Here is a 21606-nt window from a genome sequence, read left to right on the forward strand (position 1 = left end):
CTGTATACGCTTATCTTTGTGAGGTTTTTCAGTTGGTTGTTTTTCCAGACTCTTTTGTGTAGTCTTCCAAAGGCGCTATTTGCCTTGGCGAGTCTGTTGTCTATCTGTTGGCAAATTATGGTACTGTTAAACAAGCAGTATTGAAAGCTTATGAGTTGGTTCCAGAAGCATATAGACAAAAATTTAGGAGTTTGGTGAAAACATGGAACCAATCTTAATATGGATTTTACTCTGGGAAAATCTGTGTGTTTTGACTGTTGGTACGCCTCAAAAGGAATAAATAATGATTTTGACAGATTGAGAGAACTGATATTAATTGAGGAAATTAAAAGGTGTGTTCCAAATGAGATTAAATTATACTGGATGAGAGAGACGTGGGGACGTGGTGGCGAATAGCTAGATTAGCGGACGAATTTGCCCTAATTCACAAAAATAAATTTCAGAATATTAAGCATTTTCAGAGAGTTAATGTGGAGCAGACTAGTAAGCATGAAATTAAATCTGGGGAGAATGTTAAGAGAAAAGATGAAAGTAAGGTGGGAAAGGACAGAACTTCTGGATTTCTATGTCATTTTTGTAAGAAACCTGGTCATGTTAATGCAAAAAAAGAGACGAGAAAAGGAAGTTTTACCAGAAGCATGTATTCAGACAGTTGAATTTAAGGAGAGCAGATGTTCCAAACCTGGTAAGGGTGTTATGGATGTTTTCAAACCTTTTGTGTCAGATGTCTTGGTTTCAGTAAAGGAGGGAGAATCACAGGTTCCAGTTAAAATTTCTTAGAGATACTGGAGCTGCTCAGTCACTGTTGTTAGAAAATGTTTTAACATCTCTTGAACAAAAGACTGACACAGGGGAGATAACTTTGATTAAAGGTGTTGGAGGTAAGATAAAGTCAATAGCCGCTTTCAGGTACATTCTCAGCCAAGAATGCGCCTGCAGAAGTGGATGCAGAACTGTGGAATGGTCGTTCAGGTGACAGCCCTAAAAGCGCTGCACTTTCCACCTGAAAGACAACTGCTGCAGAGGCGCCTCCGGTGCGGGACACCCCTGCCCCGATGTCCCATGGTGGCTGCCCCTACCCTGTCGTCCCGCACCAGCCGCCCCTGTCCCGACGTCCCCCGCCGGCTGCCCCTGCCCTGATGTCCCGCACCGGCTGACCCAGCCCCGATGTCCTGTGCCGGCCGCCCCAGCCCTGACGTCTTGCACCGGCTGCCCCTGCCCTGACGTCCCACGCCGGGGGGTAGGGGCAACGGGAAGGGGGTCTGTCAGGCAGCGGGGGTTGTCTGTCAGGCAGTTGGGGGGGGGTCTGTCAGGCGTGAGGATGGGGGCTGTCAGGCGTGGGGAGGGGGCTGTCAGGCAGCGGGGTGGGGGGACTGTCAGGCAGTTGGGAGGGGGGTGGGCTGTCAGGTGCAGGGAGTTGGGTCACTGGGTGATTGTCATCAGCCCGCTCCTTAGCAGCCGCTTTCAGGTTGCTGCATTCAGCTGCCTAGGGGGACTTCAGTGCTCCAGCGATTATCCCTCCTGGAGGAGGGTTAGAAAGTGCGCCACAGGCGCCTCCTGCTCTTTTAGGTGGGTACCTGGAGAGCCACATAGGGGTAGAATATGCGGCTTTACATCGGGGAATCTGGCCACCTGAAAGAGCCTAATATCTCTTCACAACATAGTGCTGAATTCAGAATTAGTTAAAGGACCTGTAGTAGTTGGAGTAATTTCAAAGTTACCCTTGTAGGGAGTCTCATTTTTATTAGGGAATGATTTGGCAGAGGATAATGTTGGGTCAATTTTGAAATTAATAAATTGGCCTAGTAAGGATGATGTTAAGGAGGATTGAGAGATATATCCTGCATGTGCTGTAACAAGGTCTTTAAGAAAATGATGAGAGCTGAGGAAGATCCAGTTGATAGAGACTTGCCGAGTACTTCTGAAATAGTCTTGAAAGAGCAAGTTAGTTATGAGAGTAAGGATTTATCTTTGTCAAGGAAAGAGTTAATTCAGCCAACAGAAAATAGATACAGATCTTATTGACTTAAGGGACAAAGCAGTAAGTGAACAGGAGAATAAAGAAATGGCTTGTGGATATTACTTGAAGGATGAATTGTTGATGAGGAAATGGAGACATGGTATTCCTGCTAAGGAAGGGTGGGGGTTGATTCATCAGGTGGTCATTCCTATTAATTACTGGAATGAAATTTTAAATCTAGCCCACAAAACACCTTTGGGTGGTCATCTTGGTGTAAAGAAAACCATGAATAAGATTTTGAGACAAATTTTCTGGCCTGGTTTGAGCAAGGATGTTGTTAATTGGTGTCGGGCATGTCACTTTTGTCAGGTTGTGGGGATACCTAACCAGGGTCCTCCAGTAGCTCCACTGAAACCTATTCCTGTTGTTGGGGAACCTTTCACTAGGGTTATTTTGGATTGTGTAGGTCCCCTGCCTAAAACTAAGTCTGGGAATCAGTACTTATTAATAATTGTGCACAGCGTCAAGATTTCCAGAGGCTATACCATTAAGGAATATTAAAGTCAAAACGGTGGTAAAGGCTCTGAAAACATTTTTCATAGTTTTTTGATTACCTAAGGAGATCAAGAGTGATTAAGAATCTAACTTTATGTCTGGGTTGTTTCAACAGTTAGTTTATGAGTTGAGAATAAAAGAGATCACTTCATCCACATACCATCCTGAAACTCAGGGAGCTTTGGAAAGATTTCATTCTACTCTAAAAATATGATGAGGATTTATTGTCTGGAGAATGGAAAAAGATTGGGTCGAAGGTATTAATTTATTTTTATTTGCAGCAAGGGAGGCTGTGCAGGAGTCATTAGGTTTAAGCCCTTTTGAAATTATGTTTTGACATCAGGTTAGAGAACCTTTAATGTTGATAAAAGGACAGTGGGTTAATGAGGATGTGCAGGTGGACTTGCTGGATTATGTTAGTAAATTTAAAGATAGGTTACAAAAAGTGTGGACTTTGGCTCAAGAGAATTTAGAAATGGCTAAGGGTAAAATGAAATGTTTATTTGACAGGAAAGCTTAAGTGAGGAATTTTAAGACAAGAAGTTAAGTTTTAATTTTGTTACCAACACATGAAAATCGTTTTGAGAGGTAAATTTTCTGAACTGTACATAGTTAAATCAAAATTGAATGATGGTAACTATGTTGTTAACACTCTCCAGATTGAAGGAGTAAAACTCAGGCTTGTCACATAAATATGTTGAAACCTTATTATGAGGATAAGGGTAGTGGAAACAATCTGTAACAGAGGTGTTAGTTGTTGTCAGGGTTGAGGTCTCTGGCTGTGTTCATTTGGCCTTTATCTCAGAGTGAGTCTTGTGACATTAAAGGTATTAGGCATGGAAGGGTGTCTGGGTTCTATGTGTCTGGGCTGCAGGCCATTTGAAGTTCTCTTTTCTTCGAGTTCTACTGCTAGACATCTCAGCACTGTGTCACCAGGCATATTGGCCTTGGTTGAAACTGACATTGCACCCAATCAAATAGCAGGAACTGTGCAGAGGGGACATGCTGGGTCCTTTCCTAACCACAGATTTAGGTTTGTGGGAGAGGGCAGGACATCATATGTGGCTCTGATGATAAAGCTTGTTCTATGACTCCTTATTCCACAGGTCCTTCCAGGTTAGTCTCCTTTTAATGCCCTCCCATCTTGTCTATTGCCCTTGTTTTGGTTGAGATATGGCTTTGGCAATCATGGTTGCTTCTTCTAGTCAGCGCACATCCTCCACCACCACTCTTGATCTCCTTAGGTAATTCAGATGGACTTGCTTTCTTCTAGGTAGTTTCTTTGTTTCTAAGCCAAAGCCCCCTCTACCTTATTGCACATAACCCACTATGTCCAGGTGTCAGAGAGCTGATTTTACATTCCGTACTGCTGTAGCCAGCATCCATTTTCTGCCTGTTGATAAGGCAGGAGCAGCACCTCTTACACAGGTCCCATGATTCTCTGAGCACAATCTCCAGGCTCATTTTGGTACTCTTGTATTCCCCAAGGCTAGACAATGGCAACGACTGGATTCCGTCCCCATGAAGCCCTACTTTTCTAAGCAAGAAGTCTCTCGTCCAGCTGATGTTCTGGTTGGTGGATTGGTGGCATTGTCAAGGTTGGGGGGGATGTTAATTGCTTCATTCCTCAGGCTATCGGCAAGTTCCTTTCTTGGCAATCTGAGTGTCCCATTCTTTTATACAGTGACAAGGCCTTTGAGGAATTTGTAAGGATCTTGTATTAGTTTGCTCTTACCAATTTTTCTTTCTATGCTGCCTTCTCAAGAACTCAGCTTATGTAAATTGTTTTCCATTTCTCGAACACACCAGATAATGACTCAACTTTCATGAGCGCAAATAGATTTCTGAAATCCTGGGTCAATTTAAAAAGAAAAAGGGCAAAACTAATTTACCAAAATATCATGCAATAAGCACTGGATGACAAAATAATGAGATTATTGTGGCCTCATCTGCAGAAATGTGCTGTGACAGATTATGTTGTGTTTTATATTATAAATAGATAGGTTTTAAAGGAGATAAATTGTGGCAAGTTTTTTTAGTGTAGGTCACATAGAAACACTTCAAAACTGATCTCATTTGGAATGCTGGAGCTATGCTCAAGCCACACAGGCCAGCTCCGAGTGCCTTTGCAAGGGCATGGGGGAGTGCCTACAGAAACTTCACTAATAGATTGAAAAGCAACAGATGAAATAACTTGGGTGGATTGGGTTCGGAGCCGCAGGCCGCCTGAGTGCAGTTTGCCGTTTTAGGAGAGTGGTTTTGAAAGCAGAGGGAGTCAAACAGGCCGTTTTCTCTGAGAAAGGGAGAGAGAATTTAATTCTATGGTGCTAGAGTTGGGTAGCAATGACTGGGACTGGAATAGGACAAGCTCTCAGGCCCCATTTTGAAGATAGGTTGTGAGTTCTTGGTTCAGCCTGGTCGAGGCCCTTGTGATCCATGCAAGAGAGAATTGGCTGCCTAATGTTTCACTTGAAATAGGAGAAACAGGAAGGAGCTCTGTGGTGACCTGCAGGGTGGGGGGGGGGGGGGGTTGGGGAGGTTGTCATCTAGAGGACCCTGGTGGAGCAGGTTTCTTCAGCGGGACACTGACGTGTCTGGTTAGAGGGGATCAGTTTGTGCCTAGCGAGTCTCTCTCTGAAAGCCGACGGGAACCTTCCGGAGAGGTAGCCAATTGCCTTTCAGGCACCAGGGCCTGGTGAACTTCATAAGATGTTGGATTCTGTGCATAGTATGGGAATTGCCTGCAACCGGTGAACTTGGAGGAGTGAGAGGTGGGATTGGACTGTGAATCGAAGAGCTTTTCTGAACTTGCACATACAGTGCATGCACATGCGCTTGTTAGGTTAAGTTAAGAATAATAACTTTGTTATTATTATAAGTTTGATCCTGTTTTCATGTTTAAAGATAATTAAAAGCAACTTTTGTTTAAGTAAATATTTATCTTGGTGAATTTCTGTTGCTGCTGGGTTTTGGGGTCCTCTGGGCTCATAACAGTGCAAAGAATACACTCCATTTGAGAAAAGCATTACTCCCATTTTGAGACATGAGAATGCATATGGTGTACAATCTCAAAATAAAAACACAAAATACTTTTGATGTGGAGTGATGCCATTTAATCTTATTTTTAAATACAGCCTTAACTATGCAGAGTCAAGTCCAGTGATTCAAGAGTTGGAAAAATTAGCTGGTTAAATTGTCCCAATGATCAATAAGAAAGGAATGGACAAAATTATCTTGTACAATTTCTTTTGATAATTTTAGACTAAGGTTTCCTGTTCACAATCTGTATTATAATTATGGTTTGCATATATATATATATATATATATATATATTTAATTGTGATACAAATTCACAATAATATTTGACAGAATGGAAATATATTTTTATCATGGAAATTACAGAATTATTCACTCAAAGAACAAAACAATACTGTGCGCAATAAAATGAAGTCATGAACCGCAATGTAAGCAGGCCTATTTTTATTTATTGGAAGAGGAGCTGCAAAGAAAAAATTACAATCACATACATTTACAAGTTCTATTCAAGTAAAACATTCAAGGTCAAATCAGATAAGCTTAGCAATAAATTAACCACCATGTACAATGGGGATTCCTAGGAAATATTTCTGGGAACCCTCCCATCAACCGACAGTGTGAAAATGTCAGCCCGGAAAATTACCCGGATCCACAGCCCTACCCAAGAGTTAGGGCGACAGACCCAGGTAATTTCCCCGGGCCACACTCTCCCTGTGGTCTGAATCAGAAAATAGCCGAGCAGGGGAAGCGTTGTGATGTTAGCACTTGCGTACTGTGTCTCCGCTTGATTGATTGTCCACTGTCGTTAAGTTAGTCTCATCCACTATTACTGTGCGTTCCGGCTTCTGGTAGGACTTCCTGTGACTGTGTAATGTGTCATCGGGGGGGCCCCCTCCAAATTGCCTGGGAGGGCAAATTACAGTGAATTTGGACTGCAGTGTGTCAAGCCCAGGATGTCCTGCCTTCTCAGGAATTTCACCTGGGTCCAAGTAGGGTCACTGATCGCCCACAGTGTGAAAAGGCCTAGGGAATCACCACCATGTCCAGTGCCCCTCACAGAAACCTACAAAAAAGTTGGAACTCAGCCAGTGTGTATGAAAAGAAGTTGAGAACTCTTGATTAGACAGGTTATGAAGGGTCAACAAAATTAAGGGTTAACTGGCTTCTTCCACAGAGAATTCTTGACTAAGATTTCTGTTAAGAATTCCAGCGTCTGCAGTTTTATTCCTTTTCCATTACTTGGGTTCCTTCACAAAAGATATTGAATACTGACTTGATATTAAGGACAGGAACTTTCATCTCCCCTCTGGAATCCAGTTATTTTATCCCCATTTGAACTGAGGCTTGGTGCTGAGAAGTCCTGACAGAACTTAAACTAAATACCCACAAAGTAGTTATTGGTCATTAAGATGCAAAACTCAGCCAATAGAAAGTGTTGAGGGAACAATTACCTGAGAAAAATCTACTTTACCTCTGACTGGTCTGATCTAACATATCTGCCTGTGGCAGTTACAAGTAGATGATGGCAGAGAAGTTTCCAGCCCTGTGTAGATTCTTGCCTTTATTGCCCTGTGTTTCAATTTGCTGTACATATGAATGAGAGAGTTGGTGGTAATCCAATTTCCCAATCCCATGGCATATCGCAGGGTTGGGAGTTAGTGGAGGGCTCCCTTGAACATTGCCTTCCAAAAGCACATCACTGCAGCACCCTCTTTGGCCATTCTATCTTGTATTTATGATTGAGGCAATATCTCAAATAATTTTACTGCAAGTATACAAATATGTTGGGAATCAAAACCATTGTGCAAAATGAGGAAGGAAAATGTTACTGGAAAAACATACATACACTATATTAAAAGGTACTGGATGTTTACAAGTTCAGCAACAAGAGAAAACAATTTTATCATCCTCAGCTTGTTAAAAGCCCCTCCTTATATAATGCACACTTTAGAAATTTGATTTAGAATTGGAGTTAAACAAAATGCTTTCAATTATCACTGAACATTTTTAACCCGGATTGTTAAATAACTTAGGATAGATTTGTAACACTCCAACTCCATACCCATTTTATCAGTTGCTAAAGAAAATTTAGAGCCACAACTGTATTATTTAAATGCAAATAAGAATGGTCCAAACAGCCAACTCTCCAAACGTATTCCTGCAATATCAGCACCTAATCATTTTACAGCAGTAAATCACTATGCATCTTAATAAGGTGGTTAACAAGAATTTGTTTTGATTGGTTTGTAAAGTTTACAGGCTTGGCAAGAACTACAAACTTCGATAATTTGACATTTTGGAGATTGTAAATAATGTACTATCTTGGCAGGAATATTAAACTCAATGTTGAGAATCAATGCTTGGATACACCAACAGTTGAACCACAAACCTGGTTCTCAAACCTAATAAAAGCTTTGGAAGGTTTTAATGCTCCAGGTACATCACCTACCTGTAACCAACATAGAATAATAGTTACTTTCTTCTCTATCCTTAGTCATTCATGATTTATAAGTTAGAAGTATTAATACACAAAGCATATTTCAGTAGTGCATTTTTGCAATATGAAAATAACTACAGCAAATACACAAAACGGGGCAGAATGAGCATTTACTTTTGGCATAATTACAAGCTACTGAATATGAAATCCTCTGAAAGATAAACCACAAAGTACACACTAAACAATTAATGCTTTTCCTGAATACCCCCAAGATAGGTCTCCCCGAATTTAAAATTCAGGTGTTCACTGGATTCCTACAAACTTAATTGGCTGTGTTGAAGAATACAAATAAGGTGCAATATAGAAAGTCTCAAGTCATTTTCTCAAACGGAGTCAAGGCAGTGTTCTGTTTCTCTTGAATGAAGAATAAAGTCAGCTGTTCCCACGGGCATCACCTGGTTTAAAATAAGGACCAGATCATGAATTTTGCACAACTTTAATGAATACAACAAACTGTAGTGCAGTTTAGGTTCCAAGGCAGACCCATGACTACAAATTGCATTCTTCAGATGTACAGGTCTCCGGCTAATATACAAAGGAAAAAATTATAGTGTTCTTGGTCAACTTGCATACTTAAAAACCAACCAACAGAGAGTTAACCTAGGAATGCAGAGGTTATCCATAATAATCCTCATATTTTAAGACAACATGCTGACCAAGCCAAGGACTGTTTGGCATTCTATCCCCATCTACCAGCGATACAAAGACAATTATAAATGTAGCAGCTCCGCCTTTAACTAATGGAACAAAACCCAAGAATGTTCTCAACATTTGTCAAATGCATTTTTCCTTTAAAGTGAAAAATGGGACTAGGCAAAAAAAAGTGGTTCGGCACAGACTAGAAGCGCCGAGGGGGCCTGATTCTTGTGTTGTAATGTTCTATAGACATATTTCAGAAAAATATCACTTATTCAAATCAAGATTTATTTTTATCCCACATATTCCTGGTTTGAGTAATGTGAAATCTCCTTCACAATAAGAGGTGAAGAATACATGTACTTTCCTGTCAGCACTTGGAAATAAAACAGATTTACAAGTAATGTTTTGTGCAGTAAGCTCAATGTTAAAACCGACAACATGAGCTTTCCCTGCAGGTGGAAATGGCAGAAAAAAAATCAAATTTCTCTCTCATCTTTTGGCCAACATAGAGCAGCAGTGATAGCCTTAGAGTTTTTGGATTATAATCACATAACTGTTTGGACTCCTACTACTGATGTAAAATTTTACATATTGATAGTTAATTCGACAAAATGTCCCATTGAAATTTAAATCTGGAGAATAGATTTTGTTTTTTGGAATTGGTAAACAGTCAAGAGCCACAAACTATGGCAACCATTGGCAATCATTCAGAAGCCAGGCTATTGGGTTTATGTTTTTTTTTGAAGTTGTCTTGCAAAATTGGATTACTTCAGCCAACACAATGATCAAATATTTTTAAATTTGAAAACTTTGTGCAATAAAGGACACGTACCTAATACATTTCGCTTACACAAGGGGCAAGTCTGTTGAAGTAGCAACCAAGGATCAACACAGTCCCTGTGAAACTCATGTAGACAAGGTAGGACTCGTAAACACTGAAAATAATAAAATAAATCATATAAACCACCTTCATTCCTCAAATAAAATGCTTAATCCACTCTTCTGAATCTGTTCCTCAATTGATTTAAGTTCATTTGGAGCATATGATGAAATATCCAATGCCTAATGGCATTAGCTTCTGCCTTAAGCTCATACAGTTAAGGGAAAGCCAAATTACAAAGAATAAAAAGATGAACAGAAACTAATAATTAGAAAAATTTAGATTTTTGATATTCAAACAGAAACAGATTTTATAATTGCTTGAAGGCTCACCCAAATGCCAGTGACCTGGATCTTGCTGTAGTTGCAGCACCAGTTGCTGACCTTGAAGAAAACTGCTCACAGATATCTTTCACTCTACTATGGACTTCCCCTTTTCAAACATTCAGATCAAGGAGATCCCCGATGCCCAGTAGCATTTCATCAAGTTGTCTGAGAAGCCAATCACCTTGAAGACTCGTGCCAAATTAGCAAGCGAAGAATTCTCGTAGATGGCAAATTAGCAAACAACAGTTTGTTTATTACAGTGGGCAGAATGAAACATAGGAGATTAAGGCAGAAGCTGAAGATCATAAAGTAATAACATTTAAAATATTCAGAGGGAATTATATATATTTTCCATCTATAGATACTGTCTATGCCGTTGTATAGGACAACCCTGGAATTTCCAACCCAAAATGTTGGTTTTGAACTATACCATTTGAATAAGACCACCCCCCCTCCCCCAAAGATGGCACAGTGGATGCTGTTAATAACAAATTATAATTTAAATGTTTAAACTTTTTTTGGATAATTTAAAATAAACCACTGTCGGCTCCTGTAACAGGCTGGTTAAAGGCCAACAGTAGTCAGACCAGGCGAATGGACCCCGCAGAGAAGCATTGAGACTTCGCAAATAACTAAATGGTAAGTATGATATTGCATTGGAGCCGGCAGGAAGATGGTAGCAGAGTTGTGACTTGGTCGTCAAGGTAAGAATTTTAGATTTTATATAGGGTGACCCTGATTATAAAGGTGAAAATTTTAAGTTTCAAGGATCGCCCTATACAATGGCATATATAGTAATTATTTTTCTTGTTTAAGTGGTCTCCAAGCAGCTATCATTACTTAAAACTCAAACTACATGTAAGAATAACATTCTCGTACTAAAGCCGGAGAATAATCCATGATGCACTTGAAGTTCTCATTAATTCTTTGATATCTCGGGATTAGAAAGGCAAATGTTGATAGAGGTGGGCTCCTAAAGGAGCAGGTCACTGACAGCAGCTTCTGGACTTCTGCATTATCCTACAGAAGATGCAGTTGGTTTCATAATGAAAAGACAGTGAAAGCCAATCATTAGCCATCATCTCTCAAGAACAAGGACAGCAACCTGGTGATACAACCCTCCCTCGAACTGCATGAGTATCATTATGCATTATTTCCTCTCTGGAGGAGAGCTTGCATCCAAAATTTTCTGACTCTGTCGATTACCAATGAACCACAGCTAATGTTATCATTTACCTTTAAAGCTACTAAGTCACCAACCCATTCAGATGCTTGACAGGAAAAAGTGATCTATAACAAATTAAAGAAATTAAAATTTTAGCTTTTAATCAACTCAAACCAAAACGCACCTGATTTTTATGGAATTCTTCCAAGCACACTGCGCAACTCTCATGTTCTTGCAACTGTGTTTTCTGTCTTTTATTTGGAAAATATTTTCTAGTTTTCAATGCTGATAGTTGCTTTAATATTGGTTGCTTCAAAGTCATCTATGTGAACAAAAATCATTACTTTCAAAATGGTATTTAATTAAAGTGTCAAGCAGATTTCATTGGGCCAAAACACACTATCCCTTTCCTGCTTTCAGCAGGGAACTACTAGCAAGGACCTTTTGTGGGTCAGCGCATATTCATCATCTACATTTGTTTATCATAGCATGGAAGTTGGAGCAAGCTCGAGATCATTTCCTACATCACTGCCAGATTCTGAACTGAGACAAGGGATTGATCATATATGTACTGAGCTTAGAGGGCACGATGTACTTTGCATCAGTTTCTTCAGCTTTACACCAGCCACAACTGAACTATTTTGTATTATCCCGTTCATTTGGATGGGGTCATCACTTGACTGCAAAGGCAAGACCAATTGGTTTGTTCTGCCTTTTAAATCTTAATTATTTTAAGCAGTCTTGATTTTTTTTCCCCAGAAGCTTGTGTTTTGATTATTTTAATATATTTCATTATTAGAGGCATTTAAAAACCACCCAAGTGCTTTTGATTGCAGCAGGCTATCATAAAAACCACCAAGGAATTAAGTGCAAGGCTTCCTGATCTGCTGCTCCAGGTCAGACTGCTGCTTGGATTTGTAGAATGGCTATAGCTGATAGGCCTTCAGCTCAATCATGACTGCAGGGGTACGAAGAAAAAACTTGACAGCAAGGGATACAATTGGTATGCCAAATCAGGCCCGATGACAGTAGTTCAAATGAAGTCCATGAAATTACCAAGTATCAAATACAACTTTAATAGAGATTAGAAGTATTTAATAAAATACTTACAATTCCCATTTTCTGGCTTTAAAAAAATGACAATATAGTTATAAATAAATGTTCTTAGTGAGATCTTCAGCACATTCTACTTTGTTTACACAGGCATGGGACACAAACCTCAAAATCTTCAGTATTTGATTCGTAGTGTCTATATTGCCACTGAGCCTGTACAATTACTCCAGTGCTCAAGATTAAACCCACCAATAGGATAGTGTTCCACAGCTGGTGCAAATATTTCTGCAAAGGAAAGTAACATTAATTTCTCAAACCATAAATGAGACAACGTGGTTGATTATCGTTTAATAGTTTTAATTGGAATGCCTCTCATTTTCTAATTTATGATCCCTTTTGTGAGAGGGATTTTTCCCCATTCTATCAAGATCTTACTTTGCAAATTTTTCCCCCAATGTTAAGTTTATTTGTTCCAAAGTCTTTTGGCTCCCCATCTGAACACTTCACTCAATGCAATGCATCAGAGACCAGACTTATGATCTATGTAAAATATTGCAGATAAAATGACTAATTAGGTTACATCACCATAGCCTCATAATCTCTTGCTTTCTTTTATTCCTTTTACTGAAACAGGTGTTACACTATAAATAAATCTCCAAGGTATATCATGCTGTTCCTTACCTGAACCTGAGAGCTGTTCTCTCCTGTACAAATTACTCCTTGCCATTCCCCATAGAGTCCACCACGTGAACGCCCACAGGTTGACCAGAGCGTTAATGTTACTCCCTGACAGTAATGTAAAGATATGTTGATTAAAATCACTTTACTTGACTGCTATTTCAGCAAGGTCACCATTTAACTATCAACTCATAACGGTCCTTCAGAAGGCAAACATAAGGCACTCAGTGAATTGGTAAGAGTCAACCATATTGCTGCACGTCAGGAGGTACAAACAGGCCAGATCGGGAAGTTTCTGAACCAGAAGAGCATTTCCAACAACCTCATGGTCACTATCACTGAAGCAGACTTTTTAAATTTAATTCTAGATCATTTAATTAAATCAATTTCCATGGCAGGATACGACTCATCCCTGGATTGGTAATTTAAACTTTTTGGTATTTCATTCCAAGACTTCTTTATGACTCAACTATTTTCAAGATGACAGGATTCTTACAAGCACTTTACACATCCTTAGATCTTCCTAAAGCTTTACATTTAAAAAAAAAAGTAACAAATAAAAATGCCACATTTCAATGATCTAGAATTCTTGAATTGCCTCTGGTCAGGTAATAGCTAAACCACATATTAAGAATGTTCTCTGCAGAATGTAAAGGCTCAAATTGTTCCACCTTATAATAACATCAGCAGGTATTTGGCGAGAGATCATTTGGTTAAATAATTTGCCTTTATTCACTTTCAGATATTACACAAAGAACAAGCACTTCGATGATGTGTAGTTAGGTAGCAGACATTGGTGAAAACCATTTGAATATTGGTAATTATCAATTTTTAAAGTTTCCTCATCTCAATCAAAGCCAGGGATACATTTTATGATTATTCAAAAATTAATGTGATAGCTCAAACCAATAAAGCAAAATAACTTGTGACATACCAGATCATTCTGAATTATGCTTTTAAATGTTATTTTGGCAGATGCACGAAGACCACTGCAATTAAAAAAAAAATTGAAGTTACTTTTAATATGCTCAAGATTTAGTTCATTATGGTTATGATACATCTGACTAAAATTAAGACCTACTCCTCACCTTTCACCCTATCATTCTTTTAAGGTTATCTGCTGCACCATCAAAAAACAGCAAGAATTCTAGAGATAGGCTACAGTCCTTCAGTGATGCAGTAATGCAACTTTAAAATAAACAGTTAATTCCATTGATTTGGGTTAAAATATGACCCAAGGTCTCAAAATTTCATTCCCATAGCAAAAGATTTTACATGATGTAGCACGGTTAGTGTAGCAGTTAGTTCAACACTATTACGGCGCCTGTGACCCAAGTTTGAATCCGACGCTGTAAAGAGTTTGTACGCTCTCCCCATGTGTGCATGGGTTTCCTCCAGGTGCTCCAGTTTCCTCCCACCCTTAAAAATGTACGGAGTTTTAGGTTAATTTGGGTGTAACTGGGCAGCACGGGTTTAAATGACCTGAATAAATTTTTTTTAAAAATCAAATTCCTATTGTTTGGCGAATATGTTAAATCCTAAAAGTTTTGATTGAAGTTGGTGAATTTTAGGGATTACACATTCACAGATACTTTAATGAACCAACTTTAGCCAAATTATGGGAAGAGCAACTAGTCAGAACTGGAACACATTTTCTTCTTCTGTTTAATACACCATGTTACTGAAGGGTTGCATTCCCACCTCTAATCACGATTTTCTGTAGCGCAAATTGTTGACAATAATTGACAAAGCATTATTTATTTCATATGTTTATTTAGTCATCATGGATAAACTCCCCTGAGCATTTTTCTTCCATTTTCATTTTTTTTGGTATTCCACAAGAGAACTTCCATTCCATGAACTGCAGGAACCTTTTCACAAAATTTTTCACTTGACAGTATTTTGACATTTCTGCACAAAGGAAAAGTTAAAACTACAAGGCTTTGTGATGTTGCTGTGTGCCTCACTTTACCATAAGGACACATTTTTTAAAAAACATTCTTCACAAGTCAAATGCCACACAATATCCATACCATTAGAGGAAGGAGCAGAGCAACATGCAGAAAGAACAGAGGACAAGAAATCAATATTCCCTTGGCCATCCTCATTTCTTTCTTGATGGGAATGAAATGATTGGGTAAAATAATCCTATTTTACCAATAAATTTCCTTTTAAGGCACATCAAGAAACATGATATTAAATGGGTTAATGTTTTCAAGATGAACTACAGAAGACAGTGTGCAGTATTTAATAATTTAAGCATATTTTTAAAAATTAAAAAGTAATGACAAGTTAATTAGTATTTAAATACATTGATTTATTTGGAAAAAATCCTAGCATACAGTAATGTGAAAATCTGTGACAGGTAAAAGTGAATGAGATTCACTCAAAACTGCTGGCTCACCTCAATAAAGCTCCCAGAAGTTTGGTTACATTTTCAGAGCTCTGGATTACAACCACAGGTTTGGAAAGCACTTGAGAGATGTCCATCTTGTACAATAATTAAAAAAAATATTTATAGCAATAATTATATGAACGATGAAATGCTCAAAAAAAAATTAAAGTTCTTCAGAACACATTTCACAAGTATCGTCAGATTAGAAAAGTGCTGCAGGTTTTTGTACACTGAACAAAAGGGCTGAATTGGCATTAATTTTTGGATTTAAGAAAACAAAATTAATTCCAAGCTAGTCAACAGCACATTGAAACAACTCATCCCGAACAGAATCAGAGGATGAAAAAGTTACCTCAGTTAAGGTATTTTGATTTAAAACCAAAATGAATAGGGCTGATGCTCCCAAAACAAGTGCTCGTTTCATCTGCAAAACAAAACAACCATTTTTTAACTAGAGCTATTAGAAAGCAAGTTATAGCACTAGGAATGACAACATACACCAGGTTAAAACATCAGGTTAACAGTCAGTGAAACAATAAAGTCTGCAGACCCGATTTTAGTAACTACACAAAAGTGCTGGAGAAGCTAGTCTTGCAGCATCCTTAGGAGGGCAAGAAAGTCTGCAGATAAAGGGCTCAGGCCCTAAATGTTGGTTGTACATCTTTGCCTCCTATCTACACTGAGATCTGCTGTGTTTTTCTCGCACTTGTGTGCATTTAGATCAAATGTCAGTGTGCTTTGCTGTAAATAAGAAAAACATCCTATGCCTTCCTCTTAAAATTACAAACCATTGTCTGTGGTTTCAAGTTCAAGTGTACAATACTGAGATGGAGTGAGAAAGTCTTTTTTTAAATTGTGATCTGAAGTCGTACAAAATCAATTTAAAAAGATCTACCAATCCTCTGATTTTCTCATTCTTCACAATTTGAATTCAGTATCACCAGATAACAATTTTGTGATAAAAAAAACAATTATCACATCTCTGGAGCAATATCCAGGTTTATAATAAGATCATAAACACAAGATTATAGGAGTAAAAGATGGCCATTCAGCCCATTGAGTCCGCTCCACATTCCATCATGAGCTGATCCATTCTCCAACTCCCCTGCCTTCTCCTCATAACTTTTGATATCATGACTATTCAGATAGCCTTCAATACACCCAATGTCTTGGCCTCTACAGCCACCTATGGTAGAAAATTCCAGAGGTTCAGCACTCTCTGACTAAAGAAATTCGTTTGCATCTCTGCCTTTCAATCCTGAAGTTGTGCCCCCTTGTCCTAGAATCCCCTAGCATAGGAAACAACTTTGCCACATCTACTCTGTCCAGACCGTTCAAGATTCGAAATGCTTCAATGAGGTTCCCCCTCATTCTCCTGAGCTCCAAATAGTATAGTTCAAGTGCTGTCAAACGTTCTTCAATCCCTTCATTCTAGGAATCATTCTTATAAATATTCTCTGAACTTTCTCCAATGCCAGCACATCCTTTCTTAAATAGGGAACCCAAAACCCTACCCCATACTCCAAGTGAGGCCTCACCAGTGCCTTTTAAACTTCAACATTGCATCTCTGCTCTTGTATCCTATTCCTCTGGATACAAATGCCAACCTTGTACAGGTGCATGATCCTTTATCCTGACATCTAAAATCCAGAAAGCTCCAAAATCTGGCAAGTGGTGAGAGAGATGGCAGCACGAGTCAGGGGAGACCGGTGACTCAAGTCTGGCGGACGAGGCGGGCGGGAGAGGCAGGGGAGAGACTGGCAGCGCGAGTCAGGCGGGCGGGGGCGGGGGGGAGAGAAAGCAGCATGATTCGAAGTGGGTGAGGGTGGATACGGCAGCAGAATTTGGGTGGGTTTAAATCTAGCATTCCGAAATCCAGAAAAATCTTAAATTCGGAATACACTGTCTCCCAAGGGTTCCGGATAAAGGATCGTGTATCTGTATTCTCCTTCTTCACCACCAACACAACCTGGCGGTTAATCTTTAGGGTATCCTGCACAAGGGCTCTCAAGTCCTTTACATCTCCAAATTGTGAATTTTCTTCCCATCTGCTCTTTTATTCCTTCTACTGTAACTTTCCAACATTGAATTTCATTTGCCACTTTTTTTTTGCTCATTTTCCTAATCTACATCTCCCTGCAGACTGTCCGTTTCCTCCTCACTACCTGACCCTCCACCACTCTTTGTATCATCTGCAAACTTAGCCACAAAGCCATTTATTCCAAAATCCAAATCATTAACATACAAAAACAAGTAGCCCCAATACTGACCCCTATGCAACATCACTGGTGTGCCAGTAGCCAACTAGAATAGGATCCCTTTATTCCCACTCTCTATTTCCTGCTGGTCAGCCAATGCTCTCACCATGCTGGTATCCTTCCTGCAATTCCATGGGTACTCATCTTGTTAAACAGCCTCATGTGCAGCACCTTGTCAAAGGCCTTTTGAAAATCCAAGTATACAACATCCACTGCTCGAAGTTTCCTTAATTTAAAAAAAATACAAATCGCAGTAGGTTTGTCAGGAAAGATTTTCCCTTAAGGAAACTATGCTGACTTTGCATTGCACCTCTGAGTACTTCATAATCTCATCCTTGACAATTGACTCTAACAACTTTCCTAACCATCGATGTTAGGCTATTGAGGTGGACAGAGCTCAGATGCTGAACAAAGTGGTCTCCCAGTCTGTGTCCAGTCTCTCCAATGTAGAGGAAACCACAAAGAGAGCACCAGATCCAATAGATGACCCACTATAGATTCCCGAGTGAAGTGTTGCTTCACTTGGAAGAACTATTTAGGGCCCTGAATGGTGGATAGGAAGGAGGTATGGATGCTAATATAGCACTTCCTGCATTCACAGGGTTGGAGCCAAGGAGACAATTGGTGGGAAGGGAGTGGTCCTGTGGAAGGCAGGGTGAGGACAAGGGGGATCCTTTCCTGGTTGCATGTGGGGGGCAGAGGGGGCCAGACCAGATGTGTGAGTAGTGGAGGAGAGTGGGTGAGGGGTGAGTTGATGGCCGTAGAAGGGAAGCCACATTTTTTGAAGGAGGATATCTCAGATGATCTAGCATGTAAGACTTTGTCCTAGGAGCAGATACAACAGAGAAATTGAGAGAAAGGAATGGAATCTTTACAGAGAACGGGGTGTGATGAGGAGCAGTGAAGGTAACTCTGGGAGTTGGTGGGTTTGTAGAAAACATCTGCCAACAGTGTCTCCAGAGATTTTTAAACTTTCCACACATTGACTGGGACGCCCATACTGTAAAGGGCTGGATAGGTTGGAGTTTGTCAAATGTGGACAGGAAAGTTGACTTCCAGATTTTAAAAAAGTACCACTTAGCTGCACAGGCAAGATATCTCGCAGCCTTCTTCACTGAAGGCAAACCCCCCCCCCCCTTGGATTCAGATGGAAATGTACTCAGTGGAAGAGGGGGAAGCAAAGGATTTTTTTCTCAAAATGGAATGTCAAATCACTAGAAAAAAGATAATCCCATACTAATACACATGACCAGAATGTGGTAAGAAATTAATGAATGTCTAGGAAATAAAAAGTAGGGCTATCAATAAAAAGCACCATTGTGCAAAAATGTGTTATTGCCTATGAACATGGACAATAGAATGTTAAATTCATGGTTTGACAAAGGTACAAGATATATTAAAGACTGCTATACGGAAGGAACTCTTGCGCCCTTCGAACAATTAAAACACAAATACGGAGTGGCCAATGGGACCACCTTCTGTTTTCTCCAGCTTAGATCGTTCATAAGAGAAAGATGGGGACCAACGTTGAACCCACTTAAAATTAGTGAAGCGGAAGAAACAGTCTGTATGGGGAATACACCCAAATTTGTAACAAAAATGTACAATACTCTCCAGAGCGATAATGCAAAACCAGGATTACAGAGGGCAAGAGAAAGATGGGAGTCTGACTTGGGTGTGGTGATTTCAGAAAGAAGCTGGTCAGATTGGTGTAAGGACAGCATGGCATCAATCATAAATGCAAAATAAGAACTGATTCAGTATAATTGTTTTTAAAAACCAATTATTTCTTACCCCACAGAAATTACATAGTTCAAAAGCAGAAATATCAGATATGTGTTTCTGATAAGGGACTGAGACAGGAACTTTTTTTACATGCTATGTGGTCATGAGTGAAGGGAAAGGCCATTTTGACATCACAGAAAAATTAACCAGGATAACAGGAGAGGCCTTCACGGGTGACCTGGAGCTATATTGTTAGGTAAAAACATCATGAGCTGGGAATGTAGAAGGAGTCACCCAGTGCTGGGCTGTAACAAGATGCAGTTGTGACCTTGTACTCTCAAGATAAGAGTGGGGATGACAAATTGATGTGCAGGAAACTAGCAGAGAAGGATAGCAACAGTTTATTCATTGGACAATGTCATGGTATGATAATTTACTAAGTACGTATCCTAAGGTATATAAAAAACACCACTTGCTGATAACGGCAGAATGCGCCTTCTCCAACTAACACTGCTAGTTGCAAGTGTTACAATCTGGCAATAAAGAACAAAGAACCTTGATTTCGACTCAGTCTGGTGTATGACTCACTCATTCATGAACAAAGCAGACCTAACAATTTGGTGACCCCGACGTGATGGGTGAGTGGACACTGGACGACGGTTTCTGTTTTTCTTGACAATCATCTCAGCCGGCTGATAAAAAGGTCCAGAGAAGCCTGTTTTAACAAAATTCTCTCTTTTAAAATCTTTATGATTGTCAGTAAGAACTGGAGATCGGACAAATTAGACGACCATAATTGAAGGTCGTCACCTGCCAGGATTGTAACACGCAAGTGGTTACAGATAAAAGAAAAGTCCTTAAGGTGTTTGAGTGACATTTGATAAGTGCTTCGCCGACAAACTACTAGAGTTTAAAAAGTCTTTATTGTATCGTTGCAAAGTCCAATAGAGTGAGAAGGTGGTCTATGAACAATTGGGGACCTGAGTTTTCTGCCCTAAACTGGTTATTAAGAGGAGAAATCTCCCACGTGAAGGTTGGGCTTTGAAAGAAAACGAAGGTTCAGGCTTATTGGTCTCAATTGTATAAAAAGACTCACTTATAAATGTCCGGTAGGTATGATAATGTTTGTACACTTGAAAACTTAAGAATTTATTTCCCCAATTCGCCGTGGTGGAATACCACAGCGGACATTAGAGACCTTGAGACGACAAAAAGAGTACTCAGGGACGCCTGCCTGGTGAACAAGGACGACGACGAAAGGCTGCAAAAGCTGTGTCCGGATCAGGTAGGAGATATCAATGAAAAAGTTGACAGAATCTTAAAAGACACCCAGTTTATTCGAAGTATTTTTGATAAGTTAAATGAGGGTATTCCCAGCATCACCAAGGAGATAAAGTTACGTAAATTCATAGATTGGGACAGGGAAACTGGACAAAAATATAGCCCAAAAAATTTGGTTTCCTAGTTGTAATTTAACTTTCAGACCTCTTTGGGAAAACAGAGAGTGGAAGACGAGCAATCAGAGTATACAGGACAGTCTGAGGTCCACCGGAGGACCAGACTTAGAGACTGTTTCACTAAAAAATTTTTTTTCATCCGGCCTGCAAAGAGACATTTTTAAAAGCGATTTTCGTTAACATAGATCCCCTAAACGGACAAGAACCTAAATTAAAAGAGGCATTAGGAAGCGACCCTGCAGCAATGGCTGCACAATTGTCTGCTAAGACCTTTGACCAAGTTATTAGGGAAATTAATCAGGAGTTAGGGAAGTGAAATACCAGTAATGTGGCATTGGAGAAACAAAAGATTCTCCGAAAATGTGTAGATCGCTGGAGGAAGATGGGGTGGTTACCCGGGAGCGCTGAGATGTTCCTGACAGGTGAGGGAAACAAAATTCTAAAGCGTAGGGTCTTAGATAAGCTGGAAGAAACAAAACACAGAAGGGAAAGGAAAAGTGCCTGTTTCCAGTTTCCAGCCGCGAAGTGTCCGGGTTTGCTCTCTCCCTCCCTCCTTTCACCCTCCCCCCTCTCTCTTCTCTCCCCCTCTCTCTCTTCTCCCCCCCTCCTCTCTCACCCACTCCCCCTCCCAATCCCAATCTGTGGCGGTGCTGCCCTGAAATCCCCAGGTGGGGCAGGGCAGAGAAATACAATTTGGTTTTAATTTTGTGCCCACAATTCCAGCTCCGCATCAAATGGAATCCTGTTTTATCCTCTCTCCCTCCCTCTTTCCCGCACCCCCACCATTGTGGGATCAGGGCAGACATTGTGGGCTGACGTGTAGCTCACTCGAGGTGGGAGGGAAGGAAGGAGTGATGGTTTCCAGTGGTGGGAGACCCAATCTGATCCAGACCAGTGATCACAGGATGAGAACCTTTTAAAGGTGTAACCATAAACGAAAGTGTTAATCTGAAGACTTTTCTCCCAGTGGGGCCAGTTCAAG

General features: G+C 40.0%; 2 protein-coding genes across 4 annotated transcripts in view; one reads left to right on the plus strand and one right to left on the minus strand.

Annotated features, from left to right (window-relative positions):
* Positions 1 to 5978: 5978 nt before the first annotated feature.
* rnf215 (ring finger protein 215) overlaps positions 5979 to 21606 on the minus strand; it is a 32821-nt gene continuing 17193 nt past the window's right edge. The window contains exons 3-10 of the mRNA XM_069933407.1: positions 15537 to 15608; positions 15194 to 15279; positions 13724 to 13778; positions 12793 to 12897; positions 12277 to 12396; positions 11243 to 11380; positions 9520 to 9622; positions 5979 to 8443 (exon numbers count right to left, since the gene is read on the minus strand). Coding sequence (XP_069789508.1) covers positions 8421 to 8443; positions 9520 to 9622; positions 11243 to 11380; positions 12277 to 12396; positions 12793 to 12897; positions 13724 to 13778; positions 15194 to 15279; positions 15537 to 15608 — 702 coding nt within the window. The 3' untranslated portion in view covers positions 5979 to 8420. The remainder of the gene's footprint in view (positions 8444 to 9519; positions 9623 to 11242; positions 11381 to 12276; positions 12397 to 12792; positions 12898 to 13723; positions 13779 to 15193; positions 15280 to 15536; positions 15609 to 21606) is intronic.
* LOC138761387 (SEC14-like protein 2) overlaps positions 19681 to 21606 on the plus strand; it is a 106697-nt gene continuing 104771 nt past the window's right edge. For all 3 annotated transcript variants that reach the window (XM_069933404.1, XM_069933403.1, XM_069933405.1), the window contains exon 1: positions 19681 to 20452. In XM_069933404.1, coding sequence (XP_069789505.1) covers positions 20270 to 20452 — 183 coding nt within the window. In that variant the 5' untranslated portion in view covers positions 19681 to 20269. The remainder of the gene's footprint in view (positions 20453 to 21606) is intronic.

The sequence above is a fragment of the Narcine bancroftii genome, chromosome 4 (assembly GCF_036971445.1).
Source record: "Narcine bancroftii isolate sNarBan1 chromosome 4, sNarBan1.hap1, whole genome shotgun sequence".
NCBI lineage: Eukaryota > Metazoa > Chordata > Chondrichthyes > Torpediniformes > Narcinidae > Narcine > Narcine bancroftii.